This window comes from Callorhinchus milii, unplaced genomic scaffold (genome assembly GCF_018977255.1).
Source record: "Callorhinchus milii isolate IMCB2004 unplaced genomic scaffold, IMCB_Cmil_1.0 Scaffold1, whole genome shotgun sequence".
Taxonomy (NCBI): Eukaryota; Metazoa; Chordata; class Chondrichthyes; order Chimaeriformes; family Callorhinchidae; genus Callorhinchus; species Callorhinchus milii.
Window position 1 is genome coordinate 70,776,989 of NW_024704742.1, and position 19,488 is coordinate 70,796,476.

Genomic DNA, 19,488 nt, shown 5'->3' on the forward strand with positions numbered 1-19,488 from the left:
GTTCTTTACACTATTAATTATTAATACAGTCAAGAAGTGTTAGAGAGAGCTCCAGAGGGGAGTGAGCAGCAGCATAGACACAATGGGGAAAGAGCAGGGGAATGGGATTAGAGCTTGGGAAATAGCAAATGTATGGAATTGGAGAAGAGAGCTCCAGTGGGGAGCGGGTACCCTCACTGAAGCACGTTAACCACTACGCTACATGATTCCATATTACATATCTGTAACTTAGAAAGAAAATTTTAAAAATTCCTGTTTCCCTCACAAAATACACAGTCAGTCCACTTTACAGTATATTCTGTGAAACGTGTTGAGAAGTCTTAACAATGTGATAAGGTGCTACATCAAATGCAAGGATTATTAATATTATTAACTCAGCTACATGTGTGATCAAACCTGTTGCAAACTTCCTTTTAGGCGTTTTCATGATGCTCCCAGGGAATCGGGTCCTGGTCAACCGCAGCTTTAGTGTTCTCTCTGTCCTGCCAGAAGTGGCGAACATCTGGGAGCAGTTGGTCGATTGGGCTTTGGCAGATGTCCACATTCTGCAGGGTTGAGATGGTCTGGAGGTGCCCCAAGGCACTGTTTCCTCTTCTCCCTGGTCCTTTCCCTTCTCTCTCTCCCTCCAGCTCCTCAGAAGTGCTCCTAGGTGCCTGCCTGCATCGAACCGCTGACCAAATATCCCTCAACCCATCCCTGAACTCCCTGGACATGGCAGAGACTATCACAGGGTTCACTGTGCAACCCAGGAAAAGTAGAACTTGGGAGAGGACCATCAGGGAAACAGGGGGCTTGGAGCTCCCAGTGTCTCTGTGTCTAAGCCAGATCCAGGTAATCCAATCTGGGAGCCTTAGGAGAGCAAATGCCAAGCTGAGGGCAAGCACCATGATGGAAACCCTCCTGGTCTGGTATCTTGGGTTGATGGTCCTATTTCTCTGGGGTGTTCCGGGCAGCAGGAGAGCTTTGATGGGGCAAACGATGGAAAAAGCCAGTGGGAGGCAGTAAGCCAAGACAGGGTAAGCTTTGCTGAAGACCCACATGAACCTTGTGCCGTGGCTGGGCACCTGGAACAAGCAATAGGTGGCTAGCTGGCTCTGCTGTGTGGTGGAGAAGAGCCAGTGAGGGATGGGCAATAGGATGGAGGCTGTTAAGCCAGACAAAGCCAAGATAGCAGTGGCTGGTTGAGGCTTGAGGTGGTCAGGTTTAGTAGGTTGGCTGACTTGCCTGTAACTTGCATGTCCCAAAGCGGCCAGGCAAAAAGCTTTGGTGGTCAACAAGGCTTGTAGGATGTAATCCGAGGACTTGCAAGCCAGGCGCCCCAAAGTCCAAGTTGGCTTTGAGTAGACAGCGGCTCGGATTGGAAGGCAAAGCAGGAGGATGAGAAAGTCTGTGGAGCTCAGACCAAGATCCAAGTGTTGACAGCCGATCTCCTGCCTTTTCTGAGGTCCATGGTCAAACCCATCGCTACCAGGACATTGCCAGACAAGCCCAGAAGGCAGATCACCCCGAGGATTACAGGCAAAGAGGTCCTAAAGTCCCCATCCTCCAAATATTGGGATCCCCCGGCCAACTCCAACAGGTCGCTACTGCTGGAGATGTTCATTGCGGTGATGTGGTGAGGAGCTGTCCGCCGTAACTGTGGTGCTGAAAGCGTCCAGAACAGGCATAAAGGCAAGGCAGGTGGTCAGCCTGGGCTGGGATGTGATGGGAAGGGGTGACGGGGGGAGAGAGAGAGAGAGAGAGAGGAGGTGAGGGTGGATAGGGAGACAGAGGGAGGAGGCAGGTTTGCTCAGAGACTCTCGTAAGCAGGACACGTCAAAGCAAAGGGGGAGGTCTATGCATTTTCTCTGAGAAATAGATTTCTAACTCCTACAATCCGCCCATTGAGTCAGGAAGCACTCAATTGGCATCCAGGATTGTTAACTCTTAGTGTGCCAGGGTCTCTCAGCAATAGCTACCAGGGGAGAGAAATTCCACCAGGGTCCAGATTTTCTCCAGTGATCTAACTCTTTCTGAATGAATTGTCCCACACATAGGACTTGCATTTGATACAGCAGTTTTACAGTATATTCTGTGTAGAGCTTTGAGACAACAACAACTTGCATTTATATAGCGCTCCTCGTGCAGGGCAGCATCCCAGAGCGCTTGACGTCGCAACGATATAATAAGGTGCAAGGATTAATATTATTACCACGTCCTCAAGACAACTTGAAGTGCTTCACAGATTTTACCGTAAAATGTAGTGACTGTGTATTTTGTGGAGGAAATGCTGCTGCCAGTTTACCCACAGTAAAGTCTCACAAACAGCCATGAAGTGAATGAACGATTTTATCTGGGGGATTGTCGGCCATGACACCAGGAGAGAGAAACTCCCTTTTCTTTTTGAATAGCGCCGCGGGATCTTTAACATCCACCTGAAACGAAACAGACCGAAGCTCAGTTTAACGTCTCATCCAAAGGACAAAATTAATAATGATTTTTGTATTTGATTTTGTATCTTACAGCACTCTGAGATGCTATCCTGCATTAAGTGTGCTATATTAATGCAAATTTTTGTTGTTAAATTCATCAAAATGTCTCAAAGCACTTCACAGGATTGTTACTGTAAAAGTGTATTGCCTGTGTATTTTGTAGGCAAAAGCAGCACCCTATTTCTACACAGCAATGTCCCATAAATAATAATAATCTTTGCATTTGATATCGCACCTTATCATGGTGTTCAAGACATTTTAAAGTGTTTCACAGAATATATTGTACAGTGAATTGACTGTACATTTTATGGGAGAAACATGGCAGCCAATTGCACACAGCAGTGTCCCACAAACTATCGAGAATTGAATGACCAAATTATTAGTATTATTTTTGAAGGGATTATTATCCCAGAAAAGCGATCCGTTAATCAACTATACTTAAAGACAGAAGACCAATTGGCCCATTGTGTCTGTGCTGGCTCTTTTAAAGAGCAATCCTTTCATACGTAATTTCGTTTTCAAGAGTCAATCAACTCTGAGACACTACCCTGCATGGAGGGTGCTATAAGTGCAAGTTGTTGTTGTAATTTACCTGCCTTTTCCCCACACCCCTGCAGTTTATGCCTTTCTAGGTAAATAAAGGTTCCCTTTTGAAAACTAAAATGGATTCTGCCTGAACCACCTCTCCATCAGGACATTCCATGTCCTAACCATTCTGTGTGAAAAAAATCCTAACCTCCCCATTTGCTCGTTTACTAACTGTCTTAAATTGATGCCCTCTAGTCACTGACTCAATAACCAGTGGAAATATAGTCTCCCGATTGATTGCCTATATACCAAAACCCCTCATCATTTTAAAGACTTTGATAAATGTCACCCCTCAATCGTTTTTGTTCCAATGGAAAACATTTCAGATCCTCCGGTCTCTGTTCTGAAATAATAATTCTTGCATTTGATATAGCGCCTTATCACATCATTGAGATGCCTTAAAGCACTTCATCGAATACACTGTAAAGTGAATTGACTGTATATTTTTGTGGGCGAAATGCAGCAGCGAATGGATTGTGTGACCAAATTATTATTACTTAAATCCTGTATTAATAGAGTAAACCTAAATGGAATTTCAATCTCAATAGTGTCAGTCCTACCATTAAAGACTTATTTTATGTGTCTCTGTGGAATACATTTCATTATGCTGTGTGTTGTCTCTATATAGAAAAAGATTAAGAGGTGACCTGATTGAAGTCTTGATGATTCTGAAGGATCATGATAGGGTGAATAGTGACAGGTCATTTCACTCGTCACAAGTTAGTTATGACCGGGCACAAATTTAAGACAATGATAAAGAGGGAAATTAAAGGGGAGGTGACAACTTGGATTCTCTGTCATCAATCCAAATTGAAGCAGAGTCTGTTAATTTTTTTTAAAAGGGAGGGAGATAGATGCTTGATAAGGATGAATATTAAAGGGATGTGTAATAGTCATAATAATATTATTCCTTGCATTTGATGTAGCACCTTTTCATGTCGTTGAGATGTTTCAAACCCTCTTCGCAGGATTTTAATAATAATAATAATCCTTGCATTTGATATAGCACTTTATCATGTTGTTGAGTCGTCGCAAAGCATTTCACAGAATATAATGTAAAACAAATTGATTGTGTATTTTGTGGGTGAAATACGGCAGCCAATTAAACATAGCAGTGTCCCACAAACAGTCATAGATTAAGTGACAAAATTATTAGTTATTGTTGTTACTGGGTGGAGTGTCACCATGGAGGATGGGCTTGATTCCCAACATTCTTTTACCGAGCATGTCACCTTGGAGCCAGTTCAGCTCGGCGGAGACCCAAGTTGATAGTCATGACTCGATCACTAGTTACAAAATCTTTGTACAAAACAGCTAATATTGCATCAGGCTCTTGCAAACTACGAGCATCTGTTAAGTGAATCAAAGGAGAAGAAATCGGTTACTTGCCAAACATTAATCACATTGAAAGACGACGGTCTTATCGCTAAAGCTTTGAGACTGATATTATCACTGCTCTGCAGTGTACAATGGGACGAGATTGTGGAATCTTGTAGCATAGTGGTTAGTGCGCTCGACTCACAAGCGAAAGGACCCAAGTTCAATTCCTGGGCAGGGTGAAACCATAGGCAAATTTCCTTACTCCACACGCCTCTGTTTATCTTGTTGTTACATGTTGTTTAGCAGTAAGTAGGAACCCAGTTGTTAGTCAATTAGTGGATCGGTTTCCGGTGGAGGTAAAAATCCCTCCAAAAAATAAATAAATAACAACAATAATTTGATCACTCAATCCATGACTGTTTGTGGGACACCGCTGTACACAACTGGCTGCCGCATTTCTCCTACAAAATATACAGTCAATTCACTTTACAATTGATTCTGTGAAGCGCCTTGAGTCGTCTCAATGATGTGATAAGGCACCATATTAAGTACAAGGATTATTATTATATTGATGGGTACAAATTGGCTGCTGCGTTTTCCCACAAAATGCACAGTCACTACACTTTACAGTATATCCTGTGAAGCTCTTTGGGACGTCCTCCTGATGTGAAATGTGCTGTATCAAATGTAAGCATTATTACTATCATTATTATGTTCCCTCCCAAATTTGTTCAAGTGATTTCAACTGCTGATCCTGAATCCAAGTAATTGATGCCAGTTCCATGAATCTCAGCTTCCAGGTAAAACCATTCAAACAAAGTCAGGGGGTAGGGAGATTCTCCTTTGCTGCAGTTACAATGGTTGAGCCCTGACCAGCCCACAAAAATAATACCAATAACAACATTCTCTGTATTTAATAATTCTTACATTTGATATAGCATAATATCATGTCGTTGAGACGTCTCAAAGTGCTTCACAGAATATACTGTACATTGGATTCACTATGTATTTTGTGGGTGAAACACGGCAGCCAATTACACAAAAAAACCCACAAACAGCCATAGATTGAATGACCACATTTTGTCTTGAGGGATTATTATCCCCAAAAAATGATCCACCAATTGACTAACATTCTTACTTACTGCTCGGTAAGCAGAGACGTGCGGAGTAAGAAAATTTGCCTAAGGTTTGGCTCCGCCAAGGAATCGAACTCAGGTCCTCTCGCTTGTGAGGCGAGCACACCAACCACTTGGCTCCGGGACTCCATTTAACACCACGCTGGTCAAAATGTCTCAAAGTCTTTCAGAGTTTTCTGTACAGTGTATTAATTACTGTAAGTGGCCCCTACCAAACGGCCAGTTCCCTCCGCTCAGCAGGCTCCGGCCTGCATCATGTCCCCTGCCTCGCCCGCCCCACCATTGGCGGGCGGAATTCAGCCACTTTGCCCCCACCGACTGAAACTCCAACCCACAGTCCCTCTGCCTCACCCCCTCCCTTGCCTCCTTCAAGACCCGTCTCAAAACCCTCCTCTTCGACCGTGCTTTCAATCACCCTCTTTCCCCGCTGCCCTCCACCCTCCCAGATCCCGACCCCCAGCTCGGGGCTGAAAAGCTGAATGTCCAGCATCTTGGGACATCCTCCCAATGTGAAAGCCGCTATACAAATGTAATGTTGTTGTTGTTTGTTGCTGTTGTTGTATATTTGTATTATTATTATTATTATTATCATTTGTAGTTGAACACAGCAACAATTTGTGCACAGCAACAGGTGGGAAATCAATGATCAATTTAACTGTAAGATTGTCAGTCAGAGTAACGAGATTAAAATAGAGAGCACCAGTGTGGGGAGGGAGCACCAGCACAGACATGATGGGGAGAGAGCAGGGAATGGGATTAGAGTAGAGAGCTCCAGTGGGGTAGCGAGCACCAGCATAGACACGATGGGGAGTGACAGGGTTGTGAGAGACTAAACAGACTTCTGGCACAGATAAAGTGGGACAAATAGCTTCCCTCTGTGCTGTAACAATCTGTGATTTTCTGATGTTGGCGAGTCCATGAACCAGAGACGTCTCAGTGTGAGTCTAAATGCTGTGGTTGTGAAATGTGTAAATACAGCAACCAATCTGTGCCAGCAGACAACTCTGCAGCCATGGGAACTCGGTGCCGGGGGGGAGCAGGAGGGGAGGGGAAGACAATCATGGGCACAAGCCCACAGAGCGCTGTCTGACCCAGGTCTCTACTTGTCACGGGCCAGCAAGGCTCCGCAGTCCATTAAGACAAGAGGGACTGATTATTGGAATAATAGTAATAATCTTTGCATTTGATACAGCACCTTTCACAAAGTGCTTCACGACATTTACTGTTAAGTGCAGTGACTGTGTTTGTAGGCGAACGTGGCAGCCAGCTTTGCACACAGCAACATCTCCCCAAACAAACATGAAGTGAGTGATCAATTTTATCAGGGAGAAGGCGAGGGATTAATAGTCAGGACACCAGGAGAAAATTCCTTTTCTTTTTGAATAGCTCATAATAATATAATAATCCTTGTATTTGATATAGCGTCTTATCACGTCGTTGAGATGTTTGAAAGCACTTCACAGGATGTACTGTAAAATTAATTGACTATATTTTATGAACCAAATACAGCAGCCAATTGTGAAAAGTGACCAAATTATTATTTATTTTAACTTACACATGACAGCATCTGCAACAAGCCAGTGCTCCCCCCAGCACTGCACTAGAGCATTAACCTAGAGTCCTGATGTGAGGGCTTGAACCCACAACCTTCTGACTCAGAGGCGAGAGGGTTACAGACTGAACCAGGCTGGCACGCAATTGCTGAGCACCTTTCTCTTTACACGGACATGCTTACCTACCTGGAGCCAGGGCTCCAACTCCAACAGATGGGATGAAAAACTGCCCTACGTCTCTGAAGTGGTGGGAGGCAATGAGTAAAAACTCTGCCCTTTCATTTCTGCCAAATGGGATGGAACTTAGCTCAGAAACATCCGCTGGTGTTGTTGTGTTTGGCCACCTGCCCTGATTCCTTTCAAGATTCCTCCCAGTAATATTATAATAATAATCCTTGCATTTGGTGTAGCGCCTTATCATGTCATCAAGGCATCTCAAAGCACGTCATAGGATATATTGTAAAGTGTAGTGACTGTGTATTTTGTGGGTGAAACGCAGCAGCCAGTTGCACACAACAGTGTCCCACAAACAGCCTTGAAGTGAGTGATTAATTGTATTTGGGGGATTGTTGGCCAGGACGCCAGGAGAGAGAAACTTCCTTCTCTTTTTGAATTGTTCTGTTGACGTAATCAAAGAGGAAGGTCTTGGGATAATAGTAAAAATTATTATTTTTATTATAATGGAAGTTTGTTCCAGCAAAACTCCATGGCTGTCAATGTCTTGAGTTGTAAGTGTCCTGAGTTTAATATCCCGCTGTTATTTCTCACTGAGCTGGCAGCACAGCAATCTATTTCTGGCTTAGTGGAGCTCCATTTTTAGAAGAAGACAACAGAGAGGGTGGGGGTTGGGGGGGTTGCGGCGAGGTGAGGAGCTGGCGGCAGCGACTGACAATCCCTAGAACACAAGCGGAGATTGTTGTGGTGTTAACAGATGGTTGGGCGCTGGGGAGCTCTCTCAAGCTGCTTTGAAGACTACCTGGTGGCTGTATGAGGGTGTGTTATTTCATCTCTATCTGGTCCAGTAAACTGCTTTGTCTGGTAGGGAATAATAATAATAATCCTTACGGTTGATATAACGCCTTATCACGACATTGAGACGCCTCAAAGCGCTTCACAGGATAAACTGTAAAGTGAAATGTGGCAGCCAGTATAAATTATCCCACAAACAGCCATGGAGTGACTGACTCTATTTGGGGGATTGTTGGTCAGGACACATTGAGCGAGAAATTCATTTTGAGTAGGCCCATGGGATCTTGAACACCTGAACAGACGCAAACGGGACCTTGGTTTAACGTTTCATTCTATGGATAATGCCTCCAACAATGTAGGCCATTAACAACAGCAACAACAAAAACAACATCAATTTGCATTTACATTACATGGTACCTTTCAAGCAGAGCAGCGTCCCAGAGCACTTAAAGCTCATCACGTCTGTGAAAGAGGAATCCATTCAGTCCAATTTGCCTGCAATGCCTGGTCGAGTGGAATCCCGTATTGTATTGGGTAAGACAAGATTTAAGTCCTGTGGAGTCCTGTAGTTTAGTGGTTAGAGCATTTTCCTTGCAAGTAGAGGATCTGAATTTGATTCCCGGGCAGGGCAAAATATTAGGCAAGTTTATTACTCCATATGCCTCTGTTTACTTAGCAGTAGGAAATAGGAAAATGTTTGTTAATCGATTGACAGTTCCTTTCTGATGGCAATAATCCTGTAAAAATAAATAGGAATAATTGAATAATTTCAATCCACACTGCTGTGTGCAATTGGCTACCATTGTTTTACCCAGAAAATACAGTCAATCCACTTTACAATATAAAGTGTACAATATCAAAGGCTCTGGGACACTACCCCACATGAAAGGCCGCTGTATAAATGCAAATTGTTGCTGTTGTATATTCTGTGAAGCGCTTTGAGATGTCTCAATGACGTGATAAGGTGCCATATCAAATGCAAGGATTTATTAACAGGGCACAGACGGCACCTCGTATTTTAATGTCTAATTCTTAAAGACAGCACCTTCGATAAAACAATTTTTCTTTGAATGGATGTTATAGCGCTGGGTTCCTGTTTGCTTTCTCTACTGCACTCTCCCCCCAAACCTCCACTAGTAGCTTGCTGTATTGAGTGGTGGAGGATAGGAGGGCGGGCGTGAGTGCGTGTGGTTGTGCGTGGGTGCGCACGCCAGGTTGTTTTACAGGGGGCTTTCGGAGGGGATTTGCCATTGAACAGCAACAACAACAACTTGGATCTATATAGCGCCCTCCATGCTGGACGGCATCTCAAAGTGCTTTACAGTTTAGGATCCCGGGGCAGAGCCAGGGGGAGGGGGAGGAAGGTGACCAAAGGCGCAGTCGAAAAGAAAGGTCTTCAGCAGAGACCTGAAAATGGGAAGGGAGGAAGCGAGACGAAGGGAGTGAGGAAGGCAGTTCCAGAGCCTCGGGCCATAGTGGCTGAAGACACGGCTACCGAGGGTGGTAATTGAGGTAATTTGAAGCAAAGACTGATGGGAGTGTAAAACGGATATATGAGGCAAAAACAGAAGTCACTGGGAACACTCAGCAGGTCAGGCAGAAAGTGAAAAAAAGAAAGGAAAGTAAGTAAGTCAACGTTTCAGGTCCACAACCCTTCATCAAAACTGGGGCATGTTGGGAGGGAGAGGCTTTTAAGGGTTAACAGAGAGGGGGGAGGCAGGACAAGGAAGATAAAGGAGAAAATGGGGTAGAGGACAGTGGATGATGGGTTAAAGAGGTGTTAATGATGCAAAACAAAGGTGGGGCATGATACAGTCTGTTTATTACCCACTGACTACTGACTGAAGGGTTTTTGGTTGGATTGTTTGATTTGTAACTTGTGAGCTGAGAATAAAAGAGTTTTCTACACATTGAGAACATAACAATCATCTATAATAATAAAACAACAATGTCTGTCTGTGTACGCTTCAAGAAGGATCTCAATAACCGATTGACTTAGAGACATGATTTATATCTCATCGGAAAGGTCTTGTGTCTGGGAGTGACACAGGCATATTTGTTTTCAGGTATCTCCTATCGTTCATGAGTTATCACCTAAAATGGATTTCAGTTTTACGTTTTTCACTGCAGTTACACCTGGTGGCCGCCGAGTCAAAGTTGTGCTCTGGGTCATTGTGCGTCACAGAGCATATTCTTATGCACGCATGCACTGCAGTTACAGCTGGTGGCCGCGGCGGCTGACTATGGCCCTGTGGCATCCTGCGTCACAGAGCACACACGTAGCCAAGCTACCCAAGTAGCGGCGGGAACAAAATAAAGAACACCAACAGCACAATTACATTTTTAAAGCGCTGAGTCCTCTCATTGAGTCCTTCTAAAAGGAGTCCTCCCAGATAAGTATAAAGATGAATTGTCTATGTGTGTGTCTATCTACATTTCATATTGGACTTTTTGGTTGCAAGCGTAGCTGCCACGGGTACAGCTAGTGTCAAACAATTGTGGAAAATAATTATGTGAATCCATGCATTGATATAGCACCTTTCACGTCAGGAGAATGTCTCAAAGCGCTTCACATGATATATTGTAAGGTGGAGTGACTGTGTATTTTGTAGGGAAATGCGGCAGAGGGCTCCACTGAAGGGGTTACTTGAGTGAGCAGTGGAATGGGATTAGAGTGGATAGCTCAAGTGAAGGGGAGTGAGCAGCAACACAGATACAATGGGGCGAAGGCAGGAATGGGATTAGAGTAGAGAGTTCCAGTAGGGAAGTGAGAGCACCAGGATTGATACAAAAGCTCAAATGACCTCCTATCTATGATGTGGACTCCAAGTGGTAAGACCGGGAGCAAATATGAGAGATGTGATGTATAATAACATGGATGAGACTCCGAGCCAGCCATGGGCTATTTGTGAAGACATTAATTCAATGTGTTTTGAATGTCCCAGAGCTCCTATTTATTGTGTTTCCTTCCATTGTAATTCACAACATAAATTGATTCTCTCTGTCCATTATCTGTGAAGCACAGCCAGACATGAGCTATTCTTGGAGCCCAGGCAGTCATGTTTCCGCTTTTAGTCTCTTACAAATGTCTACTCACTGACCTCAAGGGGAATTACCTCAGGAAACAGTCACTACACGTGACAGTATTTACCAGTGAAGCGTGTTGAGACGTTTTGACATTGCGAGGCGTTGGTGTTATGGTCTGTCATTGTCTGGTCTCTTGTGACAGACATTAGAGGGTCAACCAAGAGGAATAACTTAACCCATGTGCCTCAAGGTGAAAACAACTCACATCTTCTACTTAGTCATTACTATCTTATCCACGCCCCAGATGTACTGTGCAAAGAGATAATAATAATAATCCTTGCATTTGATATAGTGCCTAATCTCAAATCACTTCACAGGATACACTGTAAAGTGGATTGACTTTGTATTGTGTGGGCGAAATGGGCAGCCAGTTTGCGCACAGCAATGTTCCACAAATAGCCATGAAGTGAGTGATCAATTTTATATGGGGGATTGTTAGCCAGGATACCGGGAGAGAGAAACTGCCTTCCCTTTTCCAATAGTGCCACGGGATCTTTAAAGTCCATCTGAACAGGCAGTGCAATGCTCAACTCCATGACTTAAAAGGAGTTGGGGGAAGGGGGGGATGGGGCAGGAGTGTCCAATGAGTCTGATCCCCATGTGACTCCCATGTTTGTTTATAAATAAACAGTCACTATGCTTGATAGCAATATGCAAAGTACAGGAACCCATTTCAACACTGTCAGAGCCACGGGGATTGTTGTTACTGTTAATATTATTTGCAATGTTTAACGCCCCAGAAAGCAGGGAGAGAGAGAGGCTCATGTGAATAATTGTTAGTTCTTCCACATGATCCATATTCACACACACACACACCCCTCTCTCTCTCCCACGGCATTCCTTGCATCTCCCTCCAAGCAGCATCCAACTTTGCGAAAGAGACTGACACCTCTCCTCTGTGAATCTACTGCCTGGGAGACAGTGAGTGACAGAAAGGTGCCATTTCCTCCAGTGTCCTAAGTCTGTCACTTCGGGCAGCCAGTAGTTAGTGTAACAGAAGCCAGAGGTGTGGGTTCAAGACAGCGGGTGCTGGGGAGTGGGGAGGGAAGTGGGGGAAAGAGGTCGGAGTGAAAATGACTGCAGCAGGAATGTGCCTCTTACAAACATGATGCTCGCAAGCTGTTTGCTGCCAAGGGCAAAAAAAAAATCAAAAAGAGATAGAACCTCACAATTCCTAATAACTCATCACTCCAAGAGGAAAGGGTTCACTGATTTATGGAGTCCTGTAGCATAGTGGTTAGAGCACTCGCCTCGCAAGCAAGAGAACTCAGGTTCGATTCCCGGGCGGAACAAAACTTTAGGCAAGTTACCTTACTCCACACGCCTGTTTACCTAGAGGTAAGTAGAAACCTGGTTGTTAGTTGGTTGGTGGAAAGCTTTCCGTGGTAATAATCTCTCAAAAAAATTTGTGAGACATTGCTGTGCACCATTGGCTGACCACGTTTCACCCACAAAATACGCAAAAACAATCCACTTTACAATATAATCTGTGAAGTGCTTTGAGACTTTCCAATGACACGATAAGGTGCTATGTCAAATCAAGGATTATTATTATATATTGTTATCCAGAGTGGAAGTTAGGCATATGTATGCATGTATGTACGTACATACGTACGTGCGTAGGTAGATAGGCAGGCAGGCAGGTAGGTAGGTAGGAGGTAGGTAGGTACGTACGTACGTACATACGTACGTACGTATGTATGTACATGTATGTCAAGAGGACGTTCCAAGGCGCTGAACAGTCAGGGATTAGGACCCGAGCGGGTGTGTGGTTGTGATCAGGCAAGGTGGAGGGCAGAGAGGGTAGCTGAAGGCACGGTTGAAGAGCAAGGTCTTCAGACAGAGGCAAGGGAGGGAGCGAGGCGAAGGGAATGTGGAATGGAGTTCCAGAAGGTGGGGGCAGAAAGGCTGAAGGCCCAACCGCCAATGGTGGGCCGGGCCGGGTGGGGGACATGGAGCAGGCCGGAGCCTGCTGAGCGAAGGGAGCGGACAGGTTGATAAGGGGTTAGCAGGTCGGAGAGGTAGGAGGAGGTAAGGCCATGGAGGGATTTGAAAGTGAGGACGATGATTTTAAACTCGATCCTCTGAGGGATGGGGAGCCAGTGGAGCCGGGTGAGGGTGGGTGTGATGGGGTCACAACAACAACTTGCATTTATACAGCGCCCTTCACACATGTAGAATCTCAGAGTGGTTAACAGTGGGAGCTGGAAAGAAAGGTGATGAAAGGCATGGTCAAACATGAAAATCTTTAGGTGTCATTTGAAGATAAACAAAAAGGGGGCGAGGCGGAGGGATTCAAGCAGAGAGTTCCAGAGATTTGGGGTGAGGTGGCTGAAAGCATTGCGGCCAATGGTGAGTGGAGGGGCCGAGGGACATGCATCTGAGAATCGGGGGAGGAATGGGGTGGGAGCAGGTCAGAGAATTAGGGAGGTGCCAGGGAGTGAAGAGATTGGATCTTGAAGTTAAAGTGACAGTGTTTTGTGGGCGAACACAGCAAACAATTTGCACACAGCAATGTTGCACACACACACCCCAACATACACACACACCCCATATACACCCCATATACACACCCCAAACACAGCCCATATACACACACCCCATATACACACACCCCATATACACAACCCCATATACACCCCATATACACACCCCAAACACAGCCCATATACACACCCCCATATACACACAACCCAAACACAGCCCATATACACACACCCCATATACACACACCCCAAACCACCAGCCCCATATACACACACACACCCCAACCATATACACACACCCCATATACACACACCCCATATACACACACCCCAAACACAGCCCATATACACACACCCCATATACACACACCCATATACACCCCATATACACACCCCAAACACAGCCCATATACACACACCCCATATACACACACCCCAAACACAGCCCATATACACACACCCCAAACACAGCCCATATACACACACCCCAAACACAGCCCATATACACACACCCCATATACACCCCATATACACACCCCAAACAGAGCCCATATACACACACCCTATATACACACACACCCTGTATACATACCCTATACACACACACCCTATACACAGCCATCGTGTATCCACACCCTATACACAGCCATCGTGTATCCACACCCTATACACACCCCATGTACGTGTGTACACACCCTATACACACACACCCCATATACACACCCAGCCTGTACACACACCATATACACACCCTATGTACACGGACACCCTATATACACACAGCCTATACACACAACAACAACAAGATTCCATTTATAGAGCGCCTTTCACGTCGGGAGGACATCCCAAGGCGCTGTACAGTTGGGTCAGGACCCGAGGAGGGGGGAAATGGTCAGGGTGAGGGGAGGGAAGGGAGGGAGCGAGGAGGGGGTAGAGAGTTGAGAGGGAGCTGAAGGCTCGGTCAAAGAGAAAGGTCTTGAGACCGGCCTTGAAGGAGGAAAGGGAGGAAGCGGCGAAGGCACTGGGGGATAGAGTTCCAGAGCCTCGGGGCTGAGAGGCTGAAGGCCCGGCCACCGATGGTAGGGCGGTTGGGGCGGGGGATGTGGAGCAGACCGGAGCCAGAGGAACGGAGGGTACGGGCAGGTAGGTAGGGGGATAGTAGGTCGGAGAGGTAGGAGGGAGCAAGGCCGTGAATGGCCTTGTAGGTGAGGATGAGGATCTTGAATTCGAGCACATTCTATACACACAGCACACACACAGCACACCCTGTACACGTAGCACACATTATACACACACTAGCACACACTATACGCACACAGCACACTCTATACGCACACATATACACACACACAACACATACTGTGAAGCGCTTTGAGACATCTGTGAAGCGCTTTGAGACGTTGCAATGACGTGAAAGCATTAAGACATTAGGAAGTTTTTTTTGTCTACCCAGAGGGTACTTAGCAACCATAGCAGGTTAACAGAAAGGGTGGTTATAACAATTATAATGATAAAAATCCTGTATCCCACCTTTCACATCGGAAGGACGTCTCAAAGCGTTTCACAGGATTTTATTGTTAAGTGTAGTGGCTGTATTCTGTAGGCAAAAGTGACAGCCAATTTGTGAACAGTAATGTCCCATAAACAGCTATGAAGTTAATGACAAATTTTATTTGGGAAATTGTTTGTCAGGACACCAGCAGAGAGAAATCCCTTCTCTATTCGAACAGTGTGGCGAGATTTCACGTTGTTATACCTGCAATCACCACCCAGGGGCAGAGTGTGAGTGCAGGAAGTGTGAAACATTAACATTAACTAACATGTGTTTGCTTGAAATGCTTGAAATGTCTTAGAGCTTCACAACGATTTGCACTTACACAGCACCTTTCAAACTGCATGGAATTCTCAGAGCTCAAGTCCTGTAGTGTAGTGGTTAGTGCGATCACCTTGAGAGAATGGGAGCGAGGTATGAGTCAGGAAGTGAGCGGTAACGGAAGGGATGAATCGATGAGGGAGAGGGGATGAGGGAGTGAGGGATAAGATATGGGGAGCGACGTATGAGGGAGGGATGAGGTAGGGAAAGATGATGGAGTGAGGGAGGGATGAAGGAGAGGAGTGAGGAATGAGAGTGGGAATGAGGGAGGGAATGAGGCAGGGAGTAAGGGATGAGGGTAGGGAGTGAGGGATGGAGGGAGGGGAGTGAGGGATGAGGAAAGGGAATGAGGGATGAGGGAGGGGAGTGATGGATGAGGGAGGGGAGTGACGGATGAGGGAGGGAAGTGAGGGATGAGGGAGGGGAGGAAGGAATGAAGGAGGAAAGGGATGTAGAAGAGAAGTGAGGGATGAGTGAGGGTAGTGAGGGATGAGGGAGGGTGGTGAAGGATGAGGGAGGGGAGTGAGGGATGAGAGAGGGAAGTGAGGAATGAGGGAGGGGAGGGAGGAGAGGGATGTAGAAGAGGAGTGAGGGTAGTGAGGGATGAGGGAAGGGCGTGTGGGATGAGGGAAAGGAGTGAGGGGAGTGAGGGATGAGGGTGGGTGGTGAGGGATGAGGGAAAGGAGTGAGGGATGAGGGAGGGGAGTGAGGGATGGAGAGGTGATCCAGCACCTTGGGAAGTCCTCCCGACGTGAAATGTAGTCTTGTTGTTGTTGTTGTTGTGATTAACAGGTGAAGTTGGAGTTGATATTATTTGCCTCAGTTGACTTGTGAGACACCCACCACCCACACACAGACACACAGGGATCAGGATAAATGGAAACCCATTTTATTGAATAACCTTTATCCAGAATGTGAGTCTATAAACGGTACTTTGCAGTTGCTATGACGACTGCCTAAGGCTGCAGACACACATCTTGCAGGCACCATGCTGTCAAATCTCTTTCTTCCTTAGTCCTCCTGTCTGTAAACATCACATCACATCATTTCATTGTTTTTGATCCCAGCGGAGCCCTGGGAGGCTTTGAGATTGCTCGCAACTCAACACAGGCTGGGAGATTAGATCAAAGCTTTGAAATGTCAGGGCTGTGTGTGTGTCTGTGTGTGTGTGAGAGAGAGAGAGAGAGAGAGAGAGACGTTTTTTTTGGTCAGCCGCGTGTCTGACACATGCAGAAACCCATCCCCATGCTTAAGAGTATCCAAACCAAACTGAGAATTCCATGCATCCCACCTACACATTGAAATTCCAAAGATATTCATTGGAAAGGAAAGCGGACTCTCTCCCTGGAGGGACACATCCTGCTTACCTAATTCCAGAGTATTGGGTGCAGGTTGGCAAGAGCCAAGGCTTGGGACCCAAGAGTGTGGTTGAGGTAAATGCTGGAACCCAACCAGCTAAAACTGCACAGCTTGCCATTGATATTGCTGTCTGGCAAGCTTTCCCGCTGCTTGTCCTGCTTTGAAGACTACCTGGTGGCTGTATGAGGGTGTGTTATTTCATCTCTATCTGGCCCAGTAAACTGCTTTGTCTGGTAGGGAATAATAATAATAATCGTTACACTTGATATAGCGCCTTATCACGTCATCGAGATGCCTCAAAGCGCTTCACAGGATATACTGTAAAGTGAATTGACTGTATTCTGTGGGCGAAAAGATTAAGAGAATTAAGGAGAGGGGGAGTGAGAGAAAACGAGAGAGAGAGAGAGAAAAGCGAATGAGAGAGGGGAGAGGGAGCAAGATAGAATGAGAAAGAAGAAACAAGACATGAGACTGAGAGAGAAAGAAAGCAAAACAAGTACAAGAGAACAAGAGAGAGAGAGAGAATGTGAGTGAGGGATAGAGAGAAAAGTGAGGGAGAGAAAGAGAGTGAGGGAGGGAGAGTGTGATGGAGGGAGAGAGAGTGAGAGATAGAATGAGAGTGAGGGAGGGAGAGAGTGTGGGAGAGAAGAAAGCATGGAAGAATTAAGGAGAAAGAGAGAACAAGACACAGAGGGTGAGAATAAGACAGGGAATCAGTGAGAGAACGACAGAGACACTATCATCACACAGTGTTTGTGAAAGAGTTTGTATGACAGCGAGAGAGAATGAGAAAGGCTGAGAGAGACTGAGTGAAAGTGTGAGAATGAGAGTTTGAGAGATAGAGTGGGGCAGAATGATAGAGTGTAAGAGAGAACGAGAGAAGTTGAAGAAGAATGAGAGTATGAGAGAATAAAATGTATGAGAGAAATAGTGTGAGACAATAAGAGAGACTGAGACAGAACGAAAGATAGTGAGAAAGAATAAGGGAGAATGTGAGATAGAGAATGGTAGCAAAATTAAGAATGAGAGAGTGAATTTTTTTGTCAGTTGAGTGGCCGACCCACGCAGAAACCCATCACCGTGCTTAAGAGAATCCAAACCAGACCAGAGTTCCCCATATGTATGTCACCTACAATGTTTCAAAAGAAATGTACATTCTCTCCATAAAAAGGATACTCTGTTTATTTAATCCCAGAGAATGCTTGGGGACCCCAGAGTATGTGTTGGGATAACAGCTAGAGTATAACCAGCTGAACCACACGACTCGTCATTGATATCCCTGTCTGGCAAGATCTCCCATTGTTAGTCCAGTTAGGACCACCCTACCCTTTGGAGCTTTGGCTTACAGGGTTAACAGGAGCTGAGTGGGAGGATTCCCCGCCCCCAGTGACTGGTCTGCCCTTCCAAGTCCTGCGATGAGCCAGGCTGGGCTGTGCTGCCATCAGCAGTGCCCTGGAATACTGCAGATCGCCCTGGTTCAGGAACTAAACTAAAGACAGTCACAGAGGGTGGGCTCGATTCAGACATTACATTGACAAACATGTCATCTTGGAGCCAGTTCAAGTCCAAGGAGACCCTGCTTACCTCCCCCCAAAGAGGATAGTCACTAGTTGGTCATTTGTCATCTGACAAGCACGGGTTTGAGCTCTCACTAGGTGGATGGTCGATACCAGGAACTCCCTGCTAGTTTCCTGTTGGGCAATACATCTCAGCACAAAATGTTTGAGAGCATTGCCATCATCTTCCTATCCACAGCTCGGGCACACATCCCTTCCCATTGAGCAATGGTTTCACCAGTTGGAGGTTTAGGGCTTGAGCAGCAGCTGTGTATCTGCCTTCAGCTTGGTGGGAGGACCTTTACAGGACAGCTTGTGACGTGACAACCACTGTGATGCTCTAGAGGTCCAACTCCAGTGCCATGCAGGGGCTCACTCAACACCATAATCCTTGCACTTGATATAGCGTCTTATCATGTTGTTGAGACATCTAAAAGCACTTGACAGATTATATTGTAAAGTGACTTAACTGTGTATTTTGTGAGTGAAATGCGGCAGATAATTGCGCACAGCAGTGTCCCACAGTCGTAGATTGAGTGACCAATTTTTTGGGGGGACTGATTATAATAATAATAATCCTTGAATTTGATATAGCGCTTTTCACGTCGGGAGGACGTCCCAAAGCGCTTCACAGAATACACTGTAAAGTGAATTGACTGTATATTTGTGGGCGAATGCGGCAGCCAATGTCCCACAAACAGTCGTAGATTGAAAATGACCAATTTATTATTGTTTTGGGTTTTTGGAGGGATTATTATTAGGCGTGTGGAGTAAGGAAACTTGCCCAAGGTTTCGCCCTGCCTGGAATTGAACTCAGGTCTCTCGCTTGCAAAGCGAGTGCTCTAACCACTGAGGACTCCACAGCGGATTATTGATCCATAAGACAATCTGCAAATCGACTAACAACCGGGCTCCTAGTTACTGCTAGGTAAACAGAGCCGTGTGGCATAAGGAAAATTGCCCAAGGTTTCGTCCCGCCTGGGAATCAAACCTAGGTCGATTGATATCATGCCTGTGAAATTTTGCACAATATTTAAGAAATAAAAACATCGTCCAAACCAGAAGTGGATTAAAAAAAATTCCACATATT

General features: G+C 45.6%; 1 protein-coding gene across 1 annotated transcript; it reads right to left on the reverse strand.

The window, feature by feature from the left end:
- Positions 1-413: 413 nt before the first annotated feature.
- LOC121850578 (G-protein coupled receptor 151 protein-like) lies at positions 414-10,295 on the reverse strand. Its single transcript, XM_042342938.1, has 3 exons — positions 10,154-10,295; positions 4,292-4,409; positions 414-1,464 (listed from the first exon to the last, which is right to left on the reverse strand). Exons 1-3 carry the CDS (start codon positions 10,293-10,295, stop codon positions 414-416), a joined length of 1,311 nt encoding a protein of 436 aa, XP_042198872.1.
- Positions 10,296-19,488: the final 9,193 nt, after the last annotated feature.